The 22,725-nt window shown below is 39.6% G+C and overlaps 1 protein-coding gene across 5 annotated transcripts in view; it reads right to left on the bottom strand.

The window, feature by feature from the left end:
- Positions 1–22,352, bottom strand: part of KDM2A (lysine demethylase 2A) — a 91,917-nt gene extending 69,565 nt beyond the window's left edge. Inside the window, exons 1-2 of one of the 5 annotated variants that reach the window (XM_027959724.3) lie at positions 21,555–22,352; positions 20,201–20,324 (exon numbers count right to left, since the gene is read on the bottom strand). In XM_027959724.3, the coding sequence (XP_027815525.1) occupies positions 20,201–20,242 (42 nt within the window). In that variant the 5' untranslated portion in view covers positions 20,243–20,324; positions 21,555–22,352. Of the gene's footprint in view, positions 1–14,929; positions 15,056–20,200; positions 20,325–21,554 lie in introns of those variants that run through there. The other 4 variants (XM_027959725.3, XM_042237692.2, XM_060404120.1 and 1 more) reach the window with 4 other exon arrangements.
- Positions 22,353–22,725: the final 373 nt, after the last annotated feature.

The following is a 22,725-nucleotide window of genomic DNA, read 5'->3' as shown; positions in this document are numbered from 1 at the left end:
AATGAATAAAAGTAAAGTAAATGGATAAAAAAACTCCCTAAAGCTAGTCAAATATTCAATTAAGTTTTAATACTCCCTAGTATGTAGGGAATAAAAATAAATTTTCATAATCTTCCCTTTAACATGTTACAATCCTTCAGGTACTCAGCAATCACAAGTGGAGCATCTTAACACTACACAAAAATGTTAAATTAAATACACTATAGGGTTAAGAATACAGTAAAAAAAAAAAAACACACACTTGTCACTAGTAGATAAGGAGAGAATTCTATATAATCAAATTCATTATATTTTTAATCATCTCCCATGTGCCATACATTATTAATATTCTGATAAATAAAACTGTAATGGTTCCTGCCTTCAGAATCTAAAGTGAAAAGACAATCAGGGTATTATTTGCTATGACAGCAGAAAAATCTACTGTTAAAGAAATAGGGAGAAGACGTACCTTACCTGCAGGAAAAGGAGATGTCAAAATTTCCCGAAAGGATGAAACATAGAAGCTGAAATCTGAATGATAAATTAAATTCAAGAGAGGAAGAAAAGAATTACATATGCAAAGGCCCCAAAGTTAAAGAGGACACAGAGCTTTAAAGAAAGTAGCTGAGTACAGTATCATTTTCAGGTAATGGGAAACAGAAATGGAGAATATGGTGTGACGGAAAGAAATTCAACCTGAAAGAAAAAGACCTGGTTTCCAAGCTTGCTCTATTAGCTGTATAACTTTAGGACAAGTCATTTTACCTCTCTGGGCCTCTACTTCCTAATGAGCAAAATGAGGACACTACCATATTCCCCTTCAAAGCGTCATCTCAAAAATCAAGTTTTAAAAAGCATGTTACAAAAAGAAAAAAAAAATATTTTAAAAATTCTGTTTACCAAAATATACTATTAAGAAAATAAAATGATTAAGTCACAAACTTTTGCAAAAAAATATTTGCAGCACATTGAGTCTAACAAAGGATTTGCATCCAAATATATGTTGTTTTGTTGTTGTTTAGCCATTTAGGTAACTGTGTCCAACTCTCTGCGACTCAATGCACTGCAGCCTGACAGGCTCCTCTGTCCATGGGATTTCCCAGGCGAGAATACTTGAGTGGGTTGCCATTTCCTTCTCCAGGGGATCTTCCCAACCCAGGGATCGAACCCAGGTCTCCTGCACCGGCAGGGCGGGTGGATTCTCTACCACTGAGCCACCAGGGAAGCCCCATCCAAATACAAAAAGAACTACAAATCAACAATTAAAAGATGAACAAACCAATAAAAAAAAGGGGGGGCGGGTGAAAGACTGAACACTTTTTTCAAAGAAAATACACAAATGCCTAATAAGCACATGAGAAGGTGCTCAACAAGACTAGTTATCAGAGAAATACAAATTGTAATCATGAGATACTCCTTCACACTCATTAGAATGGCTAATGTCAAAAATGTTGGCTAGGTGACTTTCCTGGTGATCCAGTGTTTAAGACTGTACTCTCAATGCAGGGGGCAAAGGTTCAACTCCTGTTGGGGGCACTAAGATCCCAAACGCTGCATGGCATGAACAAAAAGTGTTGGCAAAGATATGGAGCAAAATGAAGATCTCACACGCTGCTGGCAGAAGCATAAAACGGAACAGCACTTTACAGGTACACAGACATTTGCCATATGATCCAGCAACTGCTCCTTTGTATTTCCTCAAGAAAAAATGAAAACATGTCCATATCAAGACTTAGAAGAATATTTACCACAGCCTTATTCGCAATAGCCAAAAACAAAGCCACCTAAATGTCCAATTAAAAGAATAAACAAATTATGGTACGTGTGGACAATGGAATATATTCAGCAATAAAAAGGAAAAAACTATGGAAACACATGGACAAATCTCAAAACCATAATGTTATGTGAAAGAAGCCCCTCAGAGAAGAGCAAATGCTATGATTCTATATTTATGAAGACTGGCAAATTTAGTCTATGGTGACAGAAGTCAGCTACAGGGACAGAAGAGGCCACTAAAGACAAAGGGACACAAGGGAATTTTCCATGAAGACAGAAATGTTACATTGTGAAAACTCACCAAACTCAACATAAGACCTGTATATTTTACTGTATTTTAAATATTCACATATCTCAATTTAAAAAATAACATGGGTATGAAATCAGCACAATCCACAAAGTAGGAAATTCTATAGGACAAGCAACCAGATCTTTCTACAAGAAAAAGAAAAGGCGGAAACAGTGACTTATGAGGTTAAGAGAGGCTTTAAACACATCAACCATGCACAACACGTGGGCGGACCTTCTCTGACTCCCGACTCAAACAATCCAATTATTTAAAAAAAGGGGAGAGACAGTCATTAGGAAAATCTGAACAATGAAGATATTAAGAAGCTGTTCATTTACTGAGACACCAGTAATATGCTTTTAAAGCCTCCATATTACAGAGCAACATAGATAAATCTCCAAATGTTGCGTGCAACAAGCCAGACACAAAATACACATTCCAAAGTTCAAAATCGAGTAAAACTAAATGAAAGCCCTAGAAGTCTTCACTGGAAAAGAAAATCGAGTTAGTGTTTGGGAGGGGCATGAGCAAACTTCTGAGGTGACAGCAACTCCAAATCTGGATGAGCGATGGTTACAAGAGGACTCATTCTGCGATCATGCACTGGACTAGAAGTTAATATGTTTTATGTTCTTTTCTGTAGGTGCTTTATATGTCACAAATAATAAGTTTTACTAAAAATTCAGATATACATAACTGACGTATGTTACAGATGAAATAAATTATTCAAATAAAAGTATCTGGGATTTCATTTAAAATAATTTTGAGGGAGCAGAGGATACGGATGAGAGACTTCCATATGCTGATAACTGCTGTAGCTGGGGATGGGTATAGGGGAATACATCCACTATTATCTATTTTGTGTATGTTTAAATTTTTTCACAGTTTTTAAAAAATGTTCATAACTTTAACTACTGTACTTCTAGGAATGATAAGGATATATCCAGAAACATTTTTTAAAAAATTAAGTTCACCACTTTTTCTTTTTGGCCGCATTGTAGAGCATGCAGGATCTTAGTTCCCTGACTAGGGATTGAACCCGCAGCCCTAGTAGGAAGTGGAAGCACAAGTTCTTAACCACTGGGCTGCCAGAGAAGTCCCTGCACTTTTATTTTCAATATTCCCCAAATGTTCGATAACAGAGAAAAGGGCAAATAAACTATAGGAAATCACAGTCTACCTTTAGTCAATGAAAACTTTAATAAGAATTTTTAGTGACTGGAAAATGATTATGATAAAGTTAAAAAGCAAGATATAAAATGGTATCAAGCATAATCCCAGCTACACAGAAATACTTTTATGCATGGGGAAAAAAAACTGGAAGGAGATACGTTAAAATAGTAATGATGGTTAAGTTTAAGATTATGAATGATTTTCCTGTATTTTTCACAGCCAGCATGTGTAACTTTTATCAGTCGACAAGGTAAAATCCTTTAAACATGTTCCTCATTCACTTACCCAAAATACGCATTCTATCAATGCTGAGGGAAGAAAGCAAAAACACTAACAAATTGTGGAAGAGTCATCATCATCAGTATTACATTCCAAAAGACTGATCAATATTGGAAAAGGTAAAACAAAATTTTACCCATGGGAAAATCTTATTTGAATTTTTCTCAAGTTTTTGTATTATTTTTGTATTTAATTATAATGTTAATAGGAATCTAATTATCAAATTATAGTTTACTGATTAGTTGTACTGTGGGACTAATTAGTTGTCCCACAGTACAACTAATCAATAAACTATTTTTAGGATGTAATAGTATACAAAAAAGCACTGTCCCAAAAGAACAAAAAGTATACAAAAAAGCATTGTCCCTTTTCAGAAATTGAACAGAGCCTATTTCACAGGTAAGCAAGCCACTGTGTCTAGTTTAAAGTCCTGTGGCAATGAGCCTTTCAGACACTTGTGAAATGAACAGACAGGTTTTGATTCAAATGGTCAGCTTGTCATTCTTTTGCCATTAGTGCTTTCACAGAAGTCAATGAATTTAACTAATATGAGTGGGCATATGTAAGTCATTTCAATAGTTATGATCATAGAAGAGGATTTGAGAAATTTTAGCCAATAGTTTTTAGTTTTCAGATGGATCTTAGAACTAAGTCATCAAATTAAGGAGCTGTGTACAGGTGATTGGGCTTCCCAGGTGGCCAATGCAAGAGGCATAAGAGACATGGGTTCGATCCCTGTGTCGGGAAGATCCCCTGGAGGAGGAAATGGCAACCCACTCCAGTATTCTCGCCTGCAGAATCCCATGGACAGAGGAGCCTGGCAAGCTACAGTCCATGGGACTGCACAGAGAGCGACTTAGCATGCACGCATCCAGGTGATCAGAAAACTCTCAGTCTATAAAAAATGAGAGAAGGCTGTTCTTACACAGGAAAGACCAAAAGGCCTAGAGATGTGATGCCTTCCCAGATCTAAAACTACCACCACCACCCACTTGACATCTGATCATAGCACTATAAATTCCTTTTACCCAGTGAAAGTAGAGCTTGTTGGCTCATGGATGGTAACTGAGAGTTCCTCACATCTCCACCCTGACTTAAGATGGCCAAGTATCAACAAAGCTTTTCCCAAATGTGCTGTTAGAATGGCCACACGGATTCCATGAAGGGAGAAACTCAAGAAATATAATTTAGTTAGAATTACAAAAATTTTTAATAAAGTTTCTCTACAGAATTTTAAAAACAGAATTTGAAATAATTTTGTATCATATATGGAGAACTGGTTTAAAAAATTAAATAAGGAACAAGAAGTTGGATGTTTCCATGTTTTCCACAATAAAATGTTTGGGACAGTTCCCAATGCTTTCATAAATGACAGAGAAGATAATACAGAGTAATATTTCAAACAGAGTGGGATAAACTGAGAAAAGGGCTTAAGCCATGTGAATGAGCATAATATTATTAATCTTTGATTTAGGCAAGTTAAAAGCAGAAAGCCTACAGGAAAATTAAGTAATCCACATAGTAATTAAAATATAATGGTTGTAGACTAGTTTCACCTAATAAAAGTCATCCCAATACATGCTGGTACCTCACGACACTAGCCCGGAATCTGATAGGGTTCTTTACAGAAGAGACCCAAGAAATAATTGATTATTTCAATATGCTACTGTAGACATAAAGACTAACAGATTAGTCACTCAGGCACATCTGACTCTGCGACCCCATGGGCTATAATTCATCAGGCTCCTCTGTCCATGGAATACTCCAGGCAAGAATATTGGAGTGGGTGGCCATTCCCTTCTCCAGGGGATCTTCCCGACCCAGGGATCAAACCCTGGTCTCCTGCACTGCCAGCATATTCTTTACCATCTGAGCCACCAGGGAAGCCCAAGGACTAATACAAACATACCAAAATTACATTCTTACCTTTGCAAAAACCCATGTATTCTCTTTCAATGAGTGACACACCCAACAACTGGGAACAAGAACAAGCCAAGAACTCAGGGGTCATCTTCCTCTCCAAGGGCATCTAATAGGATCATCAAGTTCCACCAACTCTGTCCTAAACTATCTTGACTCAGTCACTTCTCCATGTCCATTCTTGGTACCAAGGCCTGGTTATCACGTCTTTCTAAGTTATTATAGTAAATTCTTATCTGATTTACTTTCCTAAACTTCTCCATGTCCATTCTTGGTACCAAGGCTTGGTTATCACTTCTTTCTAAGCTATTATAGTAAATTCTTATCTGATTTACTTTCCTCTGCAATTCTTCCCTCACTAGTCTGTCCACCAGGACACCCTCCCAGGGCGGTCTTTCTAAAGCAGATACCATCAAGTATTCCCGTGTTTCTAGTTTCTGTCATGTCTCCTCACTGCCTATTGCATAAGGTACAATCAACTTAACGGGATTCAGGCTCTTCTGATCGCGGATCCTCTCCAGTCTGCGTCTGCTGCAGCGCTGAAGCACTGGCAATGCTGTAATGCTGTTCCCTGTTTCTTTGCCTGTCAACATGCTGGTTCCTCTGCTTGGAATTTCCTTCCTCATCCTCTGGCTTCTTGAACAACCTTAACGTCCCAATATCCAGTTAGTTTACCTCCACTTTTAAGACTTTCTTTCCTCAGTCATACCCTCCTTTCTCTTGTCTCTTTACTTTATACCTCCTAAATCTCATTTATCACAGCAGAGCACAATTCTGTGAGCTCCTGACTACGAGGACAAGATACAGATACTTGTTTCTGTATCCCCAACACATGCATTAAACATCAGCAGTACACACGACGTTTGTTGAATAAATAAAAAAATGAGCTAAAGACCAAAAAGAACAAAACTTCTGAACCTACGACAATTCTTACAGTTTTGGTAACCACACTAAGAAGCAGTTAAACAGGTAGAAAAGACTTAGAGAAAGACAATTACAAAAAGTAAAGAAAGAAAGAAAAAAAGCAACTTCCATGTAAGGAAAGATGAAAGAAAACAAGCTTCTTCAATTTACAGAGTATGAGATGGGTAATAACTAAAGGTAAAGTTACTATGTATAAAATAAATAAGCAACAAAGATATACTGTACAGCACAGGGAAATACAGCCATTGTTTTGTAATAAACTTAAATGGAGTATAATCTATAAAAATATTGACTCTCACACACACAAAAAGCACAAAAGATAAACGGAACAAACATGATATCGTTTACTAAATCCGGGAAGTGTGCAACCAGGTATACTAAAAAGAGTTCTTTTTAGGAACTCTATTATTTAATTTAACAGAGAGTAAATTTAAACTCAAGGCAGTAAGCCAAAACAACAATGGTGGAAGTAGACCACATGGAAAAGCACTTAGCATAGTGCCAAGCACAAAATATGCATCTGATATAGGCTATTATTATGGTTTCCAATAGTCAAGTGTGCAACTCCCTCTATAGGAAGCAAATGAGTATCAACAATAATCAGTACCTTTCAGTCCACAGCAACATCTCGTTGCAGGTAACACAGAGGCAAACATCTATTACCAAGAGACCTCCTTGTTACAGGAAGTAAATACAGTCCCTCAGCATCCACATGGGATTTGTTTTAGGAACTCGCTTACCCTCTACCCCTGCCACTGGAAACCAAAGTCCACTGATACTCAAGCTCCTTATAAAATCGTGTAGTATTTGCTTATTATCTATGCACATCCTCCCATGTACTTTGAACCATCTCTAGATTACCTATTACAACACTATACAAATGATTCTAAATATGACGTAAATGCTATGTAAGTAGCTGCCAGCATAGCAAATTCAAGGTTTGCTTTTTCAAACTTTCAGTTTCCCCCCGGATATTTTCAATCCATGGTTGGTTGAATCCATGGATGCAGGCTGCGGGAACAGTGGGCTGACTGTATGTGTATCTATTGCAGAAACAGCAGCCTTTACGTTTTGATGCTTCTTATTCTGCCAACCACTCACTAGAGTCGGCTCAAGAAAAGCCTGTATTGTATCTTTCCCTTCTTTTAATCACTCTAATTTTAAGGAGAATCTTCCACTGATAGAAAGCATGTATGCATGCTAGATGCATACACACAGATATGAGCACATACACACACTCATTCTTTGTTTTGTGCAAGCACCAGTCTTCAAACACTTCTCAATCTACTGCCTCTGATCCAAAAACCTCACCGCTTAGCTACTACCAGTTTAGAAAAACGTCCTCAAAGTCAACTGGTAGGAAACACATATGAAGAAAAGTTTTAAAAATAACTTTAAGTTATAAAGTTTAAATAAAGGTAATTAACTCTAATTTCTTTTTGAATGAAGAGAAAAAAGACTGCTAAAATAACTCTAGCACTTCTCTTTACCATCGGTCAGAATCACTTGGCAGACTTGTCGAAACAAGTCTGGGTCCATTCCAGTTTCTGATTCAATTAAGTTTGGGTTTAGGACCTGGGAATCTACATTTCTAATAATCTCCCAGATGACATGGTCACCTGGATCACACTTTGAAAACAACTGCTTTAAACTATTTGAAATGACAAAGACCGTGCAGGTGAATAAAACAAAGCTGAGATAACTGATAGATATCTGATATATATCATATTGTAGAGATTCAGATATAAAAGTTATGTTTATATTATGTCTCCTATGCATACAAAAGTATTGTCTAAAAAAACGAATATACCTTAATTTCAAAATATTGCTAAAAACAATGTTAACCATCATCTGACAATGCAGAGTTGTTATAAATCTTCAACCTGTAAAAACTGTAATATTTGCAAAACACAATAAAACGAAGCAGACATCCAGGCAGTCTTTAGCAACTGATTAAATATGGAGAGTAACAGAGAAAGGAGTAACAGTTTATAATGCCATTAACAAAAAATGCAGTGGTCTCTTCCACCTTAAAACAAAACATAACAAACATTCAAGAGAACATCCTCTGGACCCTACACTTGTAGCTAATGACCTGCTCCCCTTCTCTTCACAGCCAAACTTCTCTAAACTTCTCTTCATTCATTCACTGTCTGTTTCATCTCACATCTATTTTGAAGAATGTCTTTTTCCCTCAAATGCCACCGAAACTCCTGTTTCAAAAGTCTCCAGTAACCTCTATGTTGCCAAATCCAACAGAAATCTCAGTCTTCAGTATACTCAGCCTCTAAGGAGCAACCACTTCAGTTTACCATTCCCTCCTCTTTGAAACACTATCAGTGTGAAGAATACAAACTGGAGTCAGACAAACCTGGATTCAAAAACTAACTTCTCCGGTGGCTACTTAGTGGTCTTAAGCAAATTATATAGTCCCTTCTTGGGTCATTTCCCTGATCTATAAAAGAGAGATAATAAAAGCACCTACTTCACACATTTGCAAGCATTAAATGAGTAAAAATACACTAATGCTTAAAACAGTGCCTGATAATCACAGGGCACCACAGTCCCTTGGCTTCCAAGGCACCACTACTTTTGATTTTCCTCATATTGCTCTGGTCCCTCTTTCTCTCCCTCTTTGCAAGTCACTCCCAGTCTGAAGTGAAGTGAAAGTGAAAACTGCTTAGTCTTGTCCAACTTTTTGAGACTCCATGTACTATACAGTCCATGAAATTCTCCAGGCCAGAATACTGGAGTGGGTAGCCTTTCCCTTCTTCAAAGGATCTTCCCAAGCCAGGCATCAAACCCAGGTCTCCCGCACTGCAGCTGAGCCAGGAGGGAAGTCCATGTGTGAACTACCACACATGAGACCCTGCTGTATGCTAATAAGCTCTTCTTAAAGCCCAAAATGGGCTTTCCTTTGTAGCTCAGATGGGGAAGAATCTGTCTGCAATGAAGGAAACGTGGGTTCAATCCCTGGGTCAGGAAGATCCCCTGAAGAAGGAAATGGCAACCCACTCCAGTATCCTTGCCTGGAAAATCCCATGGAATGAGAGTTTGGCAGGCTACATATAGTCCACGGGGTCACAAAGAGTCAGACACGAGCTACTAACACTAACTAAAGCCCAGAACCACAGTCAGTAACCTGCTCAACGGTTCTACCATGACGTCTCATGGATACTTCACCCTCAATCTATCCAAACTTACTCAAAACTGAATGTAAGCTCTTCCCTTCAATCTCCAAACCTGCTCTTCCTTCAGAGTGACTTGTATCTCAGTAAAAGGACTCCAGCACAAACCATTCACACGAGAAAAACTTGGGAGTATATGCTTGTATATACCCATTAACTGTGCCCTTCATACAACCAATGAACCAAAGTCCTTTGACTCTATTATAATTCCACTGTCAGCCTCTCAAGCATACTAGCATTTTATCTTACCTAAACTGTTTTCATTCCAATCCCAAAGAAAGGCAATGCCAAAGAATGTTCAAACTACCGCACAATTGCACTCATCTCACATACTAGCAAAGTAATGCTCAAAATTCTCCAAGTCCGGCTTCAACAGTATGTGAACTTCCAGATGCTCAAGCTGGATTTAGAAAAGGCAGAGGAACCAGAGATCAAATTGCCAATATCCTCTGGATCATCAAAAAAGCAAGAGAGTTCCAGAAAAACATCTACTTCTGCTTTACTGACTATGCCAAAGCCTTTGACCATGTAGATCACAACAAACTATGCAAAATTCTGAAAGAGATGGGAATACCAGACCACCTGACCTGCCTCTTGAGAAATCTGTATGCAGGTCAAGAAGCAACAATTAGAACTGGACATGGAACAACAGACTGGTTCCAAATCGGGAAAGGAGTATGTCAAGGCTGTGTACTGTCATTCTGCTTATTTAATTTATATGCAGAGTACATCATGAGAAACGCTGGACTGGCTGAAGCACAAAGCTGGAGTCAAAGATGGCCGGGAGAAATATCAATAACCTCAGATATGCAGATGACACCACCCTTATGGCAGAAAGTGAAGAGGAACTTAAAGAGCCTCTTGATGAAAGTGAAAGAGAGTGAAAAGGTTGGCTTAAAGCTCAACATTCAAAAAACTAAGATCATGGCATCTGGTCCCATCACTTCATGGCAGATAGATGGGGCAACAGTGGAAACAGTGAGAGACTTTACTTTTTTAGGCTCCAAAATCACTGCAGATGGTGACTGCAGCATGAAATTAAAAGACACTTACTCCTTGGAAGGAAAGTTTTGACCAACCTAGATAGCATATTAAAAAGCAGAGACATTACTTTGCTGACAAAGATTCATCTAGTCAAAGCTATGGTTTTTCCAGTAGTTATGTATGGGTATGAGAACTGGACTATAAAAAAAGCTGAGCACCAAAGAATTGATGCTTTTGAACTGCGGTGTTGGAGAAGACTCTTGACAGTTCCTTGGACTGCAAGGAGATCCAAGCAGTCAATCCTAAAGGAAATCAGTTCTGAATATTCATTGGAAGGACTGATGCTGAAGCTGAAACTCCAATCCTTTGGCCACTTGATGTGAAGAACTGACTAACTGGAAAAACCCTGATGTGGGAAAGACTAAAGGCGGGAGAAGGGGACGACAGAAGAGATGGTTGGACAGAGGAGATGGTTGGATGGCATCACTGACTCAATTGACATGAGTTTGAATAAGTTCCGGGAGTTGGTGATGGACAGGGAAGCCTGGGGTGCTGCAGTCCGAGGGGTCACAAAGAGTCGGACACGTCTAAGCGGCTGAACTGAACCACAGTAGCTTCCATCGGTCTCACCAAATCCATTCTTGTCTCTCCCGATCCTTTCTCTACACGGCAGCTACTGATACTAGTCTACTGATACTAGCATGTTATTCTCCTCTGCAGCATTCACAATAAAGCCCTACTTGACCCCTGATAACCTTGTCAAGATTTTAATTGTCTCTACCATTCACTTCTCTCCAGTTACACTGTTCTTTCTGGTTTTATTTGGTTGGCAGGTTCCTCAAACATGTCAGATTCCTTTCAACTTCGGCAGGGTGGTGGGGGAGAGGCGGGGGCTTTGCTTATGATAATCACTTCTCCCTTTTGCCTGGTTACCTCATGGTCAGCCTTCAGGTGTCAGCTTTAAAAGCTTTCTCAAGAAAAGGTGTTCTCTAATGCATGCTGGCACTCTTGAAGCTTAGATTACGTCACTCTATTATACACCTTCATTGCATCCTATATTTATCTTTATAGTCCTTTGTGTAACTATAACTAACATCACTAGCATTAAGTATTTAATATCTGACTTCCCTAACACTGTAATCTTGTGAAAGAAGGACCATGCCTCTCTGGCTCATCACTCTATCCCAAGTGCTCTGCCTGGTGTGTGACATGTGGTTAAGTGCTTGAAACATTGTCTCATTTCTTTTTATTATTATTATTTTTTTAATTTTTATTTTTACTTTATTTTGCTTTACAATACTGTATTGGTCTTGCCATACATTGACATGAATCCACCACGGGTGTACCTGAGTTCCCAATCCTGAACCCCCCTCCCACCTCCCGTCCCAAGAACTTGAACTTCACAGGACTGGCTCCGCATCACTCAGATCTGTTATAAAACACCATCTTCTCAGGGAGCCTTTAACCCAAGCTCAAGGAGTGATCCCCACACTACAAGTATTTCATCCCCCCTCTTAATTTCTTCAAAGTATCCAGCACTACCTGAAACCACAGTTATTTGGAAGTTCTAAAAAAGCAAGGCCCAAGTTAAGTGTCTGACACAGATTAAGCATTCAGCAAACATTTAAGTGAATGAATCTCCTGAATGAGAAAAGATGACTTGGAGAACATCCTAAATAGCAAAACATTTACAAGCTCTACTCTGACGAAGCTGAAGAAGAGGCAGTGTGTCTTAGACTGCCTTCTGTGGATCCCGGCTCTTTCCCTAGTTAGCTGTATGCATGCTCAGTCGCTCAGTCGTCTCTGTCTCTCTGCAACCCCGTGAGCTGTGGCCTGCCAGGTTCCTCTCTCCACAGGATTCTTCAGGCAAGAATCCTGGAGTAGGCTGCCATTCCCTTCTCCAGGATCTTCCTGACCCAAGGATTGAACCCGGTCTCCTGCACTGCAGGCGGATTCTTTACTGTCTGAGCCACTGGCTCAGCTTATTTAGCTTTATAACCTCTGGTTAAGTTACTTAACTGTACCATCCCTCAGTTTCCAAACCAGAAAATGGGAATCATAGAACCTACCTCAAGGGGTTGTTGAAAATTAACTTAGTTAATATGTGTAAAATGCCAGTACTAAGCACACAATATACACTCAATTAATGTATACTATTATCTATCAGATAGGACTTTTTCCCTCTGTTTCAAATATACATGGTGACTTTTCCTTTATCTCATCCACCCAAAAAGCACCCCTTTTGGTTTATTTTTCTTTTGCACACTGTGCAACTCCAATGGCATCTTTTTTTTTTTTTCCCCCCAGTGGCATCATCCACAAAGTTTAAGAAATGTGAATGATACCTTCTGGAATTGCGTAACATGGCAGCACCATCCCCATTTCCTAGCAACTCCCAGAATTGTAATTATCAAAACAATAAGATGACCAAAAGTCAAAAAATAGAAACGTACTTTGGAAATGATTAAAATACTACAAAACAAGCACTATATTTACAAATCTACATTCTCTCGAAGTTACTGTCAAAAAAAGGAAGGGCTGGCTAGATGACACAAAAAAGTTTTGACACAAAAGCATTTGTAACTTCTGTGATCCAGGGATATAAGGAAATGAATAAGGTTGGGGCTACCTTAAATTCACACTGAGGGCCACAACCAGTTCATCAGATTGTTTCTCAGGAAGGGCCATGGGTATTCAGCCACAGGGTAATAAACAATATTTCAATATTCGCGCGTGTCAATACCACACCTTTTATCTTTTTTTTCTATTCTTCAAAGAGAGTATCAAAATATTTATTATAACTTTATTATTGATCTCAAGACATGAGTATTTACTTTGGTTATCCACATTAGTTGATCTTAGAATACATAAGTGACATGAAAGTTGCTCAGTGGTGTCCAACTCACTGTGATCCCATGGGCTGTAGCCTGACAGGCTCCTCTGTCCATGGAATTCGCCAGGTAAGAATACTAGAGTGGGTAGCTGTTCCCTTCTCCAGGAGAATCTTCCTAACCCAGGTCTCCCACATTGCAAGGTGGATTCTTTACCATCTGAGCCACCAGGGAGTAAGTTAAAAGGAGTAATAAAGAAATCTGCAACTAGGTTGAGGGCTTGTCATGACCATGAAGCCACTTCTGTGAAAATTCAACAACAAAAACACCATTTCATGCTTATTTGGGCAAAGCCCTAAAAAATGGAATCTGAGATGATTTCAAGATTTTCCGCGTTGGACTTAAACCTTTAAGATTAATAGAAGATAATCAGGATGGAGACCCAGAAACCACTGACTGAATCTCTCTTTAAATTTGAATTTTCAAACTCCCACTATTAACACTGGATAATTCTGTTATAGGAAATGTTTAATGGAATGTTTTAACAGCATCCTTAGTCTCTACTCACTAAAATACCAGCAGTACACCCCTAGTCTGACAATCAAAAATGTCTCCAGATATTGCCAAATGTCCCCCTTGACAGGGCAAAAATCAACCCCAGCTGAGAATCTCTGCTTTAAATAAATCTGTCCCAACTCTCTAAAATATCCACCAGTATTCTCACCTCCCTCTTTTAAAAACCCTCCCACTGATCTTCCTAATAATCAAGATCATCCCAGAGCCCACCTTAATTCATTTGTCTTTGCCTCCAGAATCCTCAGAATTCACCAGCAGTACAACTCCCTCAATAGCAGGTCAGTTCTCTTATTTAACACTAGAGTTGGTAATGCAGTTTGTACAAAGATTCTGGGCTCATGATCCCTAGTCAAGCATTCTTTTCCATCAAAATACACTGCCATCCATCAGACAGCAAGTTTTGTCAGTCCTTCACTGCCCAAGTGTCTTGCTTCTATCCTTCCTTTTCATTTCTACTATCTACACCCCAGAGTGGTGGTTCTGAAACTTCTGCACACATCAAAACCACCTGGCTTGTTAAAAAACACAGGTCACTGGGCCCCAACCCCAAAGTTTCTGATCCAGCAAAAAATGAGGCAGAGTCCAAGAATAAGCATTTCTAAGCAGCTCCCAGATTCGCAGATAAGGTCTACACTGCTGGTAAGGGGACCACAGTTCGAGAACCACTGCACTTGAGTGCGGTACCTATCACCTCAAGAGGTAATCTATTTCAATCTTCTTTCAGACACCTTCCTGACATAAAACTACAAAAATATTACTCCGAAAACACCACTCTGATCAAATTAGTGCACAATTAAAAACAAACCATAACTTTAGTGGCTCTCTATTTTTCATACCGGGCTTTCATAATTGTTTAAAATGTGTTCTCTACATTATCAACACTACCTCCCAAAACAAGTCTTCTACTTCCTATTAACTTAACAGCTTATCAGACCCCCCACTCCAAAGAAAGGCTTATGCTATCTTTACCTTCTGCAAGGCCACCCTCTTCCCTCCTCCTCTCTACCTACCTGAAGGAGGCCTTCCTTCACCACTGTATTTGTCAAAACCACTGGTTTGGTCACTATCTGCTGCCTTTTATCTTTATGCTTTAAGTTTTTACCAAGTACTCACAGATAGAGAAAACCCCCAAGAACCTAAAATTTAAAACAGAAAACAATGATATGAGTGACATGCATAAATAAAAGGCTTGACATATATACAAACTATACAAATATTGCTATTTTAATAGACCAAGTGCAATAAGTTCAGAATTGACAAAAAATGAAAGAACACACTCACTTTTAAGAAACATGATCAAATGTTGGCTGTCAAGTATTTGTAGCCATCTCATTTAGGATGTTAAGTAGTTACATTAACTACTTAAAAGAAATTGCAAAAGTAGCCTCAAAAAAAGATAAACTACTCAGTTTACAACTTCCTACAACAGGAGTACCTATTTGTTTTCTGTATGAAATACACTGCAAGAGAGATGATAAGGAATGAAAGGAAAAACAGGGTTCAAGGTCTGGCTCCACCCCTTATCAACTTTGTGATCCTGGTCAAGTCAAGGCAGCTCCCTAGGCCTCTATTTCCATAATAAAAACATTAAGGTTTAAAATTATACCATCTATTTTACAGAGTTGTTTTGAGGATTAAACAGGGTAATGTGTTTGAAAGAACCTGGCCTAGTACCTAACACATGATAAATGTTTACTGAATTTTAACCTGTTTTGCACAATGCAAAAACACAGTATTATCCCAAAAGTGAGACCAAGAGAGCAAATTAATAAAACTTGACTAAGGACGTCCATTCCCCAAGAGGAAAAATAAAGAGACGTAAAATAAGAATGTTATGTCCCTCTGCATGGTATATACCAAATGTATCCATTCCCCAACTTAATAGTTAAAACCAAGACGTGAGATTAACACAACCACCATCACTTTCAACTTCACAACCGTAAGCTTGTCTTAAAAGTCAGCAAAAACCTTAACACAGAAGGTTTAACAGGATTTGAGGGAGAACTTAAAATTCAGACTGAGCTTTTACAGTTAACTAATATTTTCTTATTTTAGTAGCCTAAATACTATTAAATGTGTTCATGTGTGCCAAACGTTTTTCATTTGTTAGAGCTTAGGCATTCTGGTTCTTATGTATATACTACAGAACCCAAAACCCCAATAGTGTGTTCATCCCTGTACACCAAACTCTCCTCCATTCTTGATCTATTCCTAGCAGTCAAGAAAACTCATAGAAAAGAAAAGTATTTATGAGGGGTTTCCACAGTATCAACAAATACTTACTGAGCATTTTCTATATATTGCAGACTGAGAGTACTTTCTTCTCTTTTTGAGGCTACTTATTAAGTACTTTCTATGTGTCAGGCACTATTCAAAGCATCTAGTAGATAACCACAAACAAAAACTGTCCCAAATCTCAAGGAGCTTATACTCTAATGGAGATATATGCACAAACAAACTTAAGTATGATAGTGATGAGTGTTCAGCAAAATAAAACAAGTAATAGGGCTTAAATACAGCCCTCATTCTGTATTTGGGTCCTCAAAATATAGGTCACTGTGGAAGACTGATGCTTAAGTATAAAAAATTAGCTCCCTCATCATCTGCATTTTGAATACCAAAAATAGGCATTAAGATTTTCCTATATTACTAGGAAAGAGACTGCAACAATGTACTCTTTCACCAATAGAGACTGACAGTTAAGTCTAATGAAATAATTATAAATAAGCAAATTCATCAATTTACACCATGCTATAATTTTTTAAATTGTTAAGCTATGGGAAAAAAAAATGGCTTAAAATTAGGTTTTTGTGTTGCCTGGTCTATTCCTGGCTAGAAAAACCTTATAGAGGGTACATTCAAAGTGGGACTGTTTGTAAAAGAGTGAATCTGTTCATTCATTGCTCCTGAATCGGGGGGTACAATTTTAAGGATAACCCAAAGAAAGGTGAGAATATCATAAGGGCTTGGTGCCCTCAGTTTCCTACAACAGATAAATGATTCAGCTACTTCAGAGAATCATATATAAGGCACAGTAACAGGATTGAGCATCCAATAGTGTAATAACATCCTTTAGAAAATCTCTTAATTTCATCATCAAGATTGACAAGCAAGCTGAACTCTCAAGTAAATCAGCATCTTTCCCTTCAGATAACAGTACTAGCTTAAGTCAAGAGAAAAAAGTATTCAGAAACATAAAAGAGAAAAAAATATAACTTCTTTTACCCTGAAGCATACTGCCTGAAGTATAATGTCTTTGCTTTCTTTTTACACTAATTTAGTCATTCATTTTTTTCTACAGTTGCCTTTGGCAGGGGCTAGTGAATTTTTTCCATACCAAATGTACCTACACCTTACTCATTTACTTTAATGCACATTATTTTGCCCTTGACTTTCTATGCAATAGCAAGAACTACTCAGAATTGGTGTGACTTCAAAAACCTAAAAGATCATCAACTACAACTGCTAAGGATTTAACTAATATCTTAGACTAAGAAACTCTAAAAACTATGTAGAACATTCCTTGTAAATGAACACTTAAATATACATGGCTGTGACAAGCATTCAAAACTGCTCCAACGCTTTGGCTCCTGAAACCAAATTAAGGAACAAAAGTTCCATAATTAGTACCTGACAATGTTTCTCAGTAAGGTCCTACATCCAAATTACTAGAAATACAGAAATAAATCATCTTTACCTCAGGACACCAAATAACCACCCATCACCAAAACCGAAGGTTCTATTCCTCTCACTTTAATACCTCCTTAGGGATGTCAACTTGCCATGGAGAGTATCTGGCTTTCTTCTAGAAATCTATACACAAAACTACTAATATTTTCATTAAAACAAAATATTTTCATTAAAAACATACATACCATCTTCAGAAGTGTAATTCTCCTCCACAAATACTAGTTTGACAAAAGAAAAGCCAATTTTTAAAAACCATTTCTGATTTTTTAAAAGATGACTTGTCACAAAGATGATATAAACATCATGAAGTTATCTCACCAAATCCAAGTCAGTTAAAAGCATTAAAGAGGATCTATTCAATCATGAATAATACATATTCTTATTAGTAGTAAGGATACAACTTTTTTTTTTTAAGATACGTGAAAGGTTCTCAATATAAAGAAGTCTTGTTCCAACATGAGTCTGGACTCAGACTGTTAATACTGGTACTACATTTTCTCTCCCAAGAAGCTGTTTTGAAGATATGTCACAGAGGGACTACCATTTAGAGTCTGTCCTCTAAACCAACGTGGAAGTAAAAGCCGGTTAATACTATAATCAATATACTAGGTGATTCAATTCAATTTGACAAACATATAGCATGAAACCAAACTTTAATCACAAAGCCAAGTCAGTATACCTGTCATTTATTCTCTTTCAAACTTTATGTTCCATGGCCAGTAACTGCAAAGCAAAACTAAATCCTATACTCTGACCTACTTTAAAGAGTTACAGTGTTATAACTACTGTAAAAATTAGCCTTTATGTCTTCATGTTAGTCTTAAAATTCCTCAAATAACTAATACAGAATTTTGTAATTTAAGTGTCTGACACAGTGCCATTAAGAGCTCGGTAGGCACACTGCCACTCAAATAAGCCACCAACATCATATCAAAAGTTATGTTAGGGAAGGGATTTACACTTCAGATATAATTTTGTCATTTAATTTTGAAAAGGAAAACAAACATCAGTCACTATAAACTCCAAGATTATTACCCAAAATTATAAGAAAGATTCTCCCAAAATATGTGCTTTATCCTCTTACACAACACTTTTACAAAATCACAAACCAGAAGGAAAAATATGCTACATAAAGAAAGGTTAATGTGTGCAACAGGTAGCAATCATTTTACAATTAAAAAAAAAAAAAACTTACCAGGACAAAAATCACACTTACCACTACCTTTCTACCTTGTTAAAAAATGTGGAAACTAGTTTTGAAAGACTAGATCCCAAGATCTCTTATTTACAGAACAGCTCAGCAATCCTACCAGCTGACAATAAAAACGAATTTCAAATAGCAATAACTGGGAAAGTTTTGCAGCATCTTCTTTCTTTTCCCAAAGAAAAATTGAACTCAAGAAATGTCAGAACAAAAAATAAATCCTAAATGTACAAAATTCCACTAATGATATACTTTATTTATAAAAGTTGGAGATAAAGAATTATAGTCTCAGCACAGATTGGGAAACAAGAAGTAAAACTCTGAAATAAGGTTTACCAGAACATTATTGTCTACTGGACATATTAATACTTGCCAACATACACCACACCTTTCCAACAGTCACATTAAGGGGATGGGGGAGGGGGGAAAACAGCCTATTCTCAAAAAGTCTGGAGATCAACAGAAAAAGCTTTAAAGAATCATTTTTTTCCCTCCAGATTCAATCTAAAATGCAGAGCCAAGTAAAACCAGCATAAATTCCTTTAGTTAATCTTCTAAGTCTTTCAGTTCACCAAATTTACATAATACAGACAGTTCTGTGGCTTTCCTCATTCCCCACTCTACAAACATAAATTCAAAATTCTGAAATGAATATATGGTGAGTATTAATAAAGCTCTCTTTGATGAAGAAAAACAAAAATCAAATTCTTTAACTCCAGCAGGGAAACCCTGAGAAGAAAACAGGGCCTAAAGGACAAAGTATTCACATGCAGACACAAGCCAATTCCCTCCAAATCATTACTAAGTAGAAATTTATTTCCATAAGAGATCACATACATCCCTCCCAAAATACAAAATATAGAACTTTATCAGCAACCAGTATTCTACCTTCTCTTAATCAATACCCTTCAACACTATCCATGTTGATTTGTGTTTAAAAAAAAAAAAACAAAAAACCTTAGTTCTACTCCCCAGCTCAAAGCCACAGATCTTGGTACACCATAATCAAAGAAAAAAATTATACAGAACTACCCTTCCTCAAATAGCTTTGCCCCTAACATTTACATTCTAATCTAAATCAGATTTATTACAATTTCAGTATTTTGAGATTAGGAATCCTTGTCACACTGTAATTCACAAAATCTTCTGATTTACAATCGTTTTGGCAGAAGTTAAAGGCTACCTATAAATTCATTTCCAAATAGGATGACTACTAGGGCTGTAACTACTTGGCCTAAAACCCACATGAGATATTATCTTCCCTCCTCCTCTAGGGCAGAGAAAAGCCACCTGAAAAGTTTTAATCACAGTATGTTCACAAATGGAAACAAAATAGTTATTCTGCTTCAAAATTGAAGGGAAAAAAAAAAGGCAAGTAAATACTAACCAATCTCTGGCTGTAACGAATCCTTTCTTCTTCGGGTTCCATCTCTCACTCTTCTGTCGAAATTACAGAAAGAAACCACTCCAGGGCTGCCTTCCTCTTCCTCCTTAGGAACCAGATTGCAACACTGAAGAACAATGATAGGAGCAGAGATGAGAACTCATCCTCAAACTCAAGCTTTTTCTCCTTGGAATGAAGTATTCAGGATATGTGTAAGTTAAAAGTTTTCCTAAGAAACCGGGTTCCTCTTCATCAGTTTGGGAACTCTCAGCTTTGGGGCAAGTGGTTCCAAACCAAGATCAACAATCACATTACAACTGTCTGAGGCCTATAGGCAAAAGATGGTTTCAGTTCCTTAAAGTCGGGCTACACCACTTGTTTCTCCCCACAGGATTACCATAGGCAAGGCTCCCCTTCATGGCAACATTAGCAAAAAAAAAAAAAAAAAAAAAGCCGCAGCGGGGGAGGGGGGGGAGCGGGGGCGGGTAGGACTTTTCTCTCCTAGAGCTGACCAGGTAAATCAGCCACTGAACTAATCCAGATCCTAACCAAAATAGTTCTCTTTCACCCCTAATTAGAAACTAAAGAAAAGGACAGACTAACTACATAAAGAGAACAAGAAATGAGGGTTGAAATGAAGACTCCAAAACAATTTCCTATACACCTCTAGTAAAATCCGTATACAGTCGTCACCGTCCTTCCTAAATTCCCCGGATCTTTTCATTTCCAAACCAACCCTCCACCCCAACACAAGATGCGTACAACTCTGAAACAAATTCAAGAGAGTTGCAAATCAGAAACAAAAATTGATCAGCTCTTTCTGTTTAAAGTAATCAGATATTTTACTTAGACATATAAGTCAAATTCATCTTTTCCAAACATTAAAGACCGATTTGCGCGACGGTCGATCCCTAATACCAAGGTTTTTCTTTTTCTTAAATAATTCTCAGGGATAATGGCTTCCACAGAGAATGCAGATTTTTTTCCTTTTTTGTAACTACATTATGGCCACGTTAAAAGCATCCTTTCAAAACTGCTACGAGACCTGAGGACCCGATGACACAGTTTGCAATAGCAGTTCGTGGCAGAGCCCTCCTGGAAGAAGCCGTCGCCCCAAGTCGGGAGGCAAACCGTGTTTGCACCCCCTGGACGAGGACAGCCCGGGCTTGGGAACAGTCAGGGCCAGAAAAGAAAAAAATGGCAAATCTCGCCGGGTTCCCCCCGGGAAAGGAGTTTCACTGGTTCGTTCACCCATCAGAAAAAGAAATAGAAACTTTACATTAAGTCTTTAGATAACACAACAAACCAAAACTTCCAAAGGGGGAGGGGGGTAAACGATAGGAGGGGGAAATCTCACCGGGGATTTTGCTCGTGAGTTCTTGTCCAAGTGAGAAGTGAAAGATTCCAAAAACTGAGAGGAAAAAATTAAATCCCAAACGTCGTCTTCGGTTTTTTTCCGTGGATCAATCCAGTATCCAGAGGGTCAAAAGCGACCCGGAAAAGAGAGGAAACAGTTGCTGAATCAAACCTCCTCTTCTGGCTTTGGAAACCGGGAGTCGGAGGCGTCACGAGAGGGGAGCGCGACCCCTCGGCGCCGAGCCCGGGGCGCCCCCGCCTCCCCCGGGCGGCGGTCAGCAGCCCGAGCGCAAGCCCCGGACCAGCCCCGGCCGCGGGGAGCGCCCTCTTCGCCGTGCCCTCGGCAAGCAGCCGCTCGGCCGCCTCCAGAGCCCGGGAGCGACGACCGATCAGCTGAGACCGGCCGACCCGAGGCTGCCCGCGCCGCCCCGGCCCCCCGGAACGCGGGCCCCGGCCCCGGGGGGCGGAGAGGGCGGGCGGCGCGGCGCGCCGGGCTGGGGGCCCCGGGTCCCCTCGCGTCTCCCCCTCAGCCCGAGCTCCGCGCTGCGGGACGAGCCCCCCGGCTACTCCCCAGTCGCAGAAGAAGGATTCCGGGGGATGGGCCCCCTTGGCGTTGCCCCTCCTCCCGGAGCGCCCCCTGCCCAGGATAGACAGAGCGGCGACAGGCCCAGCCGCTGGGAAGGTGCTCTGGGAGCCGCAGCCGCCGCCGCCGCCGCCGCCGCCGGGGAGGGGTGTTGTTTCCCTCACACAGGAGGAGCCGCTGAAGCAGCCGCCGCCATTTTGAACCCGTCAGACTCTCACATACACACAGCTCCTCCGCGGCGCACTGCGCAGGCGCCGCCTCCCCACCCCTCCTTCAGCTCGCCTCTTCAGCCCCCACCCCCCTTCAAGCCTCTCTTCGCTCCTTACCGCTCTCCGGGGTGCACGTGAACGCGCACGCGTCACTCCCCTCTAACGCGGACACTTTGCCGGCGCGCGCACGCGCGGATGCGTCGGCCTCGAATCGCCCGCGCCCCGCGACGCCGACGCGGCTCCCCGCCCCGCCTCGCGTCAGCCTGCCCGCCCTCCCGCCGGCCCACCGCCCCCGCTCCCCGTCGGCCTTCTTCCAGGGCTCTGGCTCGGCCCGCTGCTCGCGCCTGCGCGCAGGCCACGGATCCTCCTCCGCGCGCGCC

Source organism: Ovis aries, chromosome 21 (genome assembly GCF_016772045.2).
Source record: "Ovis aries strain OAR_USU_Benz2616 breed Rambouillet chromosome 21, ARS-UI_Ramb_v3.0, whole genome shotgun sequence".
Classification (NCBI taxonomy): domain Eukaryota; kingdom Metazoa; phylum Chordata; class Mammalia; order Artiodactyla; family Bovidae; genus Ovis; species Ovis aries.
The sequence above is the reverse complement of the archived record's forward strand: the minus strand, read 5'-3'. Positions and strand labels throughout refer to the sequence as shown.